This window comes from Dipodomys spectabilis, unplaced genomic scaffold, assembly GCF_019054845.1.
Source record: "Dipodomys spectabilis isolate Male_0828 unplaced genomic scaffold, ASM1905484v1 ptg000024l, whole genome shotgun sequence".
NCBI lineage: Eukaryota > Metazoa > Chordata > Mammalia > Rodentia > Heteromyidae > Dipodomys > Dipodomys spectabilis.
In genome coordinates, this window is record NW_024870701.1 from 5,195,100 (window position 1) to 5,203,071 (window position 7,972).

At 45.7% G+C, this 7,972-nt stretch overlaps 1 protein-coding gene across 1 annotated transcript; it reads left to right on the forward strand.

Moving 5' to 3' along the window:
• The first annotated feature begins 590 nt into the window (after positions 1-590).
• On the forward strand, positions 591-1,622 carry LOC122104432 (ATP synthase F(0) complex subunit B1, mitochondrial-like). Its single transcript, XM_042675353.1, has one exon. It carries the CDS (start codon positions 606-608, stop codon positions 1,278-1,280), a length of 675 nt encoding a protein of 224 aa, XP_042531287.1. The 5' UTR covers positions 591-605; the 3' UTR covers positions 1,281-1,622.
• Positions 1,623-7,972: the final 6,350 nt, after the last annotated feature.

The following is a 7,972-nucleotide window of genomic DNA, read 5'->3' on the forward strand; positions in this document are numbered from 1 at the left end:
CATAGGAGGAGGGAAGATGGGGTGGGCAAGCCAAGACCATTCTTTCTGAGAAGTATACTTAGGAATAGAAGACTTGAGAACAAGTTGAAAGCTGAGAATCCCAAAACTTCCACCATCCTGCTCAGCTTGGACACAGGGGAGTGAAGCTTCTGTGTAGCTTCTGTGTACTAGAACCTCACTTTGCTGTTCTACTGTGTCCTTAAGAATTTCCTGGCTCATTTTGGGACTGTCCTTCCAAGCACACAATGCAGGTATTTAGTACAGAATCTTCCCCAAGATCATCCCCCCCATCAATGGAAAGCACCAATGATTTACACCCGAAGATACAATCCCACACAATCGTACCCTCTTACCCAGTCCTGAATCCCCATGTTGAAAGACTCACCTTGAACCAAACTCCCAGTTCTCAATGGGTGATCTGACGTCCCCAGTCTAAAACTTGTCCAAGCTTTGTTTCTCACTACCACAATAAACTCAGGTTTGTCTCATCTGTGGATGTGATATTTAGAGATCCCATGCATGACAAGCGAGTGGTGTTAATATTTTAAACCAAGAGGTGGAGGTAACTGGGAAGTCTGTGGCTGCTGTATGGACATTTGCTCGCCATGTTGTCCCAGATGGCAGTCTCCACTGTTGGCGCCTCAGCTCCCTGTCTGAAGAACGCAGCCCTCCTAGGACCAGGGGTATTGCAGACAAAAAGGATCTTTCACACTATGCAGCCAAGTTTTGTCCCTCTACCACCTCTTCCTGAATATGGAGGAAAAGTACGTATGGGGCTGATTCCAGAGGAATTCTTCCAGTTTCTTTATCCTAAAACTGGTGTGACAGGACCCTATGTGCTTGGAACTGGGCTTATCTTGTATTTTCTATCCAAAGAAATATATGTGATTACTCCAGAGACCTTCTCTGACATATCATTACCAGGATTCATATCTATGCTATTAAAAAATATGGAGCCTCTTTTGCAGAATTTATTGATAAAAATCAATGAGCAAAAAAATTGCCTAACTGAAGAGGTGAAACAAGCTTCCATCAAACAAATCCAGGAAGCAATTGATACAGAGAAGTCACAGCAGGCCCTGGTTCAGAAACGCCACTACCTTTTTGATGTCCAGAGGAATAACATTGCTATGGCCTTGGAGGTTACTTACCAGGACTGGCTGCATAGAGTATACAAGGAGGTAAAAAATCGCGTGGACTACCATATCTCTGTGCAGCATATGATGCATCAAAAGGAGCAAGAGCACATGATAAACTGGGTGGAGGACCGTGTGATATAGAGCATCTCTGCACAGCAGGAAAAGGAGACAATTGCCAAGTGTATCACAGATCTAAAGAGGCTTGCAAAGAAGGCTCAAGCACAGCCAGTTATGAAAATGAATCTCCCAACAGAGATCTCTAAAAACAGTTAACGGAATGGAAATTAGTCTGTGTGCAAAATCTTTCTATATTGCTATCTGTGGAAATCAGTTTACCTTTCTTAAAAAGGAAAAGTTCAAGTTTTATTTCGTGAACTAACTATTGGCCAGTCAAGTTTCTCATTTTTATTCTGCCTTTTGAGTTATTTGATTGATCACTTTTAAATAAGCAGTTTGTTTTAATTAAAATTTGTTGTAATTTAGGATTATTACCCACTTATAGTTTAATTTGGTAACTAATTTTACCATCTTCCAATAAAGTGACAGTTGAAACAAAAAAATATTTTAAACCAAGTACAGTGTATAGGTACATAACTATAATCCCAGCTCTGTGGGAAGTGGAGACGGGAAGATCTCTTCAAGGATAATCCAGACAAAAAAATTAGCAAGACCCTCTTTAAAATCAAGCCATGGGCACCAGTGGCTCATGCCTGTAATCCTAGTGACTCAGAAAGATGAGATCTGAGGATTGTGGTTCAAAGCCAGCCAGGGCAGGAAAGTTTATGAGACTGTTATCTCCAATAAACTACTCAGAAAAAGCCAGAAGTAGCACTGTGGCTCAAGTGGTAGAGCACTAACTTTGAGCAAAAGAAGGTCAGGGACAATGCCTAGGCCAACAACAACAACAACAAAGCCAGGGTAGTGGTTCATGCCTATAGTCACAGATATATGAGAGATGAAGGTAGAAGGATCTCAAATCTAACTGAAAAATAAAAACTAAAGTAGAAAGGACAGGGGGGTATGGTTCAAGTAGTAAAGCACTTGCCTAGGAAGCTCAGAGCTCAGTATTGCGCCCCCTCCAAAAAAAGAATGAAGTCAATCTCTTGTTTTTGTGTGGTTTTTTAAATGGACCAGTTATGAGGATGTTTAAAATCATTATGAAGGAGGGCTGGGAAGCTGGCTTAGTGGTAGAGTGCTTGCCTCGCATGCACTGGGTTCGATTCCTCAGCACTGCATAAACAGAAAAAAGCCGGAAGTGGCGCTGTGGCTCAAGTGGTAGAGCGCTAGCCTTGAGCTGAAGAGCTGAGGGACAGCGCCCAGGCCCAGAGTTCAGCCCCAACGACTGACAAAAAATAAATCATTATGAAGGAAATGATTACATAACTGAGATGTCCTCAGGTTCCTGAGAAAGAGGAGTCAGAATCAAAACTGCGCCTGGGGAAGAGGGTCAGGTTGAAGGGAGGGGAAAGAGAGGAGCAAATATGGGCTGGTGTGGAGGCCAGTGGGAAGATGAGAGGCACTGGCCTGACAGTCTCTCTAAATGTGTGTGAAAGGGAGGGGAGGGGCAAGGGCAAAGGGCAGGGGTTTGAAGAGAAGGCAGAGGCACTGGAAAAACTGTGCAAGTGAGAGGGAGAACCAGCCTGAAAAGCTATACTTGCCTCGGGCCCTGGAGACCAAGGCCATCCACTGCTCATAGAACAGAATATGCCTTGTCTTGTGACTTTGAATTAATAAAGGCATGAATAAATTAATGAGGGCATCTAGGGTGACTACCTATTCTACACTCCCTTGGATATGGGAGACCTAATACATTTTTAAGTTATTTTAATTTTGTTTTATTTTATATTGCCAGGAAACCAGCCCAGAGTCTACAAGTGAGGCTAGTGCTCAACCACTGAGCTATATCTCCTGCTCATGGTTTACCTCTAGCCCTAGTCTAAAGTCTTTTGTTGTATGTGTGTGTGACAGTACTGGGGCTTGAACTCAGAGCCTGGGCACTACCCTTGGCTTTCTCACTCAAGGCTGGGGCTCTACTACTTGAGTTATAGTTCCACTTCTAGCTTTTTGCTGGCTAATTGGAAATAAGGAATCTCATGGGCTTTCAAACCTTGATCTTTAGATGTCAGTCCCCTGAGCAGCCAGGATTGCAGGCATGAGCCACTGGAGTCCAAAAAGCTAGTGTCATTTTAAAGCCCATTTACTCTGGTATCCCATTTCCTGTCATTGAAAGTCAGCCACTTAGGACCACTTCCCTGGATGAGGGTAACAAGAATAATGGTAGCACTTCTTTATTTGCTTTGTGCTGGGTTTGAGGCTCAACACCACACGTATTAATAGTTTTCTCCAGGTAGTTATACCCATGAAGATAAGAAAGATTAAATTGCCTTTCCTACTTCAATGAGCATGAGGGGGCAGATCACCCCTGAGAAGGAAGAACCAGATTTTCCATAGCATAGAAACGAATCCATGAGAGAGACAAGGAGGAATTCCTACCCACAATGAATCCCCACAAAGGGGTGAAGAGTTGGTCAATGGCGAATTGAGTTTCTCCAGACAAGCCTAGGCAGAAACAGTCCTTCCCCTGCCGGCCACTTCCCCTCCCTCCCATTACATCAGATGCATCAGAGACTGTGGGTACCCCTGCCGTCCTTGCCCCATGGGCCCTGGGTGCTGTCCCATGTGCCCAACACCATGTGCCAGCACTATGTTCTCAAAGGATTTAGGGGGAACCTCTCTCCCCATTCCTGAGCTCACTGCTCATCCCCCCAGGATTCCCCTAAAAAAATACCTCCCTAAGTGTTAAGTCCAGCCACATCAGGCCTTAGAAACATGAGTCCTTGAGGCAGGAATATGGGGTACAGGGACAGAAGACGATGGAAACCTTCATTAGCCTAATGAACTGAGGCTTTCTTTAGACTTCAGATTTTTCTGGTCCCACAGGACTGATTGGATTCTAATTTATTCAAGCCAGGGCCTCTGCTATTGAAGCAATAATTACATGCCTAGCTTGGAATGTCCTTGAGTAGCATCTCATAGCTACTCAAGGAACATGGACAGTGCCCTCTGAGGGCTGGGAGATAGACCTGAGGTGACCATTCAAGCCACAATGCTTCCTCCTCATTGGACTGCAGGGAAAAGGTATTTGGTGAAAAGTACAGGTTTTTTTTAAGGCAGAAAAGGAAAACAGAGTTGGATGTACCTTACTCCAGGAGCTGGATCAAGAAGAATGATTGACAGTGACCAATTTGGGAATTTAATGGGGAAGAGAAACACCTGTATCCCAAAGCCAATGTCATGCATCCCAGTGGTTGCAGAGGTTGGAATGGGGTGTTCAAGAAAGCAAAATTTGATCCGGGTACCAGTGGCTTATATTTGTAATCCTGGCTACTGAGGAAGCTGAGATCTAAGGATCACGGTTCAAAGGCAGCCCAGGCAGTTAAGGCCTGCTAGTAATAGCTCAGTCCCACATGTGTTCACTTAAACTGATTCAGTTATAGTATAAGGCTTAATCATTGCCCAGCTGACACAAACTTCCAAGTCAACCCCTGCATTAGCCAGCCTCTTCCTACTCCAATGCACATTCTGTCTCTCCTCTTGGTTGCTGCCTGGTGGCTGATGAAGGGACCCACACAGGTAGCTGTAAATCTATTCTCCTGCCTTCTCCCCAGGACTGGCAGCCAAAGAAATAGGTCTGGGGATGTAGCTTAGCAGGAAAGTGCATGTTTAGCCTGTGTAAGACCCTGGGTCTAACACCCAGCACCACACACATGTGCACAGGAAGGAGGCAGGGGACAGAAGCAAGTTGTACTCTGAGAATCACATACTATATACTCTTCAAAATCCATTGAGCTTGGGGCAGAGCAATCTTTCATAAAGTCTTCCTGCTCTGCTTCTCATAGCTTCTCTCTATCTGTCATCTGTTACCCAAATAATGCCGCAGAACCACCCCAAATCTTAGTGGTTTAGCAGCTATTTATCATTTCTCATGTATCTTGGGAATAGCTGGGTATTTCCGTTGACCTAGACCAGGCTGCTGGGGGCAGGCAGGTCTAGATTGGCCTCAGTTCTACTCCACTTGGCTGTTTATCCTCCAGCAAGCCATAGGAATCAAAACTACTACAATAGGAGATGGTGAATCCAACTCTTGACACCAAGAGGCAACTAGACATTTATAGTCAACAAGCAGGAAGAATTGGGCATAGAGGGAGGGGCATTCTTGCTACCTTGGCTTGGCAAAATTCTTGCTGAATTGTGATCAGCAGACCAACATTAAGAGCACCAGTTCTAAGGATCATGTTTCAAAGCCAGCCCAGGCAGGAAAGAACCTGAAAGTCTTATCTCTAATTAAGCATCCCTCCCCCCAAAAAAAGGCCAAAAGTGGACCTATGGCTCACGTGGTAGCGCGCTAGCTTTGAATATAAAAGTTTAGGAATAGCACCCAAACGCTGAGTTCAAGCTCCAGGATTGACAAAAAAAAAAAAAAAGACAAAATCCTAGAGGACTACTACTTCTAAAGCTGAATCAAAAGGAGAGTCCTTGTCAAGGCAGAAATCAAAGCAAGCAAGTGCTGTGTGCCAGGCTGTTTAAGGTCTTGTGTCAAAGTTGGTGGTGTCACTTCTATTATCATTATGGCCAGCCAAACAAAGTCACAGGCAAGTCCATGTCCAGAGAGTGGGTTATAGCTTCATTCCTTTGTAAAATAGTATGGACACAGGGAAAGCTCCAGAGTGTGTGCTTGTGCGTGCCTGTGCACGTGCGTGCGTGTGTGTGGCTTTATTGCTCAAGGCTAGCATGCTGCCACTGGAGCCACAGCTCTACTTCCTGTCTTTTGGTAACTCATTGGAGGGAAGAGTCTCACAGACTTTTCTGCCCGGGCTGGCTTTGAACCATGATCCTCAGAGCTCAGCCTCCTGAATAGCTCGGATCACAATCATGAGCCACCAAACATCCAGCTGGAAGGGTCCATTTTTTTTTCCAGTCCTGGGGCCTGAACTCAGAGCCTGGGCACTGTCGCTGAGCTTCTTTTTGCTCAAGGCTAGCACTCTACCACCTGAGCCGCGGCGCCACTTCTGGCTTTTTCTGTTTATGTGGTACTGAGAAATGGAACCCAAGGCTTCATGCATGCTAGGCAAGCACTCTACCACTAAGCCACATTCCCAGCCCAAAGGGTTCATTTTTAAAATTGATTGCCTACTTTCTCCATGGGAATGTCCTCTTTCATCAACCAAGACCCTTGGGAGAAAATGAAACCCACCACCACCACACCTTGTCTCCTGACTCATGTGGTCACCTAACTAAGTACAGATGATTCCCTGCACTGGAGGAAGCAGCCTGGAAAAAGCCGGCACCCGGCACTGGAACCTAGAGACTGCATGCCCGATGAGGTATTCAAGACCAAAAGATGGCAAAGGGCATCGGTAACCTCACGGACACAACACACAGATCAGAGACTGCGTCTTAGGGAAGAGCAGAAATGTGGTTGTCAGAAGTAAAGAATCATACCAGGGACAGAAAAGGAATTTATTCAAAAAAGTGGTAATAATTGCCAACATTTCCTGTCATGTCCATAGGCCTCATATTAAATGGCAGGTGTGTGTGTGCGTGCGCGCATGTGTGTATGTGTGAACAAACTCAGCCTGGGCACTGCCCCTTAGCTTTCTTATTCAGGGCTTGCATGATACCATTTGGGCCACGCCTCTACTTCTGGCTCCTTGCTGACTAACAGAGATTAGAGTCTTTCAGTTTGTCTGTTCAGGCTGACTTTGAATGGTGATTCTTAGACCTCAGCATCCTGAGCAGCAAGTATTGTAGGCATAAGCCACCAGTGCCTGGTTCAATGGTAGACATTTAATCATGTTTAGCATAGTTTAAACTGTCCTAGTATTATACTCCCTCCCCTTTTATCACTAAGGAAATTAAGACCCAGAGAGAGTCTAGAGGGTGGAAATTATTTGGATCAACATTCACTGAGCACTTGCTGTTTGCAGACTCTGTGCTAGGACTCTCAACAACAACAACAACAAAAACCAGACAGGACCCTTGCTTTGTGAATCATATGATGTACAGAATGGGTAAATAGAGAAGTCACTTCTGTCCTGTGTGAGCCATGTGAATGAGCGGGGACACTCAGCTGGGGCTCTCTTATACCACAGTAGTTTATGCCTTTCCCATTTGCCCTGCTGGCTCTTCAGAGCTGGTTTTCAGTTAGGGCTGCCTTTGGCTACAGGTACAAAGACTGAGGGTGGCTAGAACAAAGTGAGACTTCATTATTTTCTCTCATATGAAAGAAGATTGGAGAGCCAGGCACTGGTGGCTCATGCCTATAATCCTAACTACACAGGAACCTGAGATCTGAGGATTGCAGCTTGAAGCCAGCCCAAGTAGGAATGTCTATTAGTCACTTACCTTCAATTAACCACCAGAAAACCAGAAAGTGGCAGAGTGCTAGCTTTGAGCACAAAAGCTCAGGAACAGTGTCCTGGCCCTGAATTCAAGGCCACAACCAAAAAAAAAGAGAGAGAGAGAAGGAGACGAGAAGGAGGAGGAGGAGGAGGAAGAGGAGGAGGAGGAAGAGGGGGAGGGGGAGGGGGGAGAAGGGGGAGGGGGAGGAGGGGGAGGGGGGAAGGGGAGGGGGGAAGGGGAGGGGGAGGGGGGAGGATGATTGGAGATAGGCAGCCAGACTCACATAGGCTTTGCCGTCTCCTCAGAAGCTCAGGATCCTTCCTTTCTGTTCTTAGATCACAGCTTCTAATGTCAAGAGGTTGGGGCTCACTTGGGCAGGTGGGAACCAAGCTTCAAATGAGCAGACTTTTCCCCCCAGACCCTCCAACCAT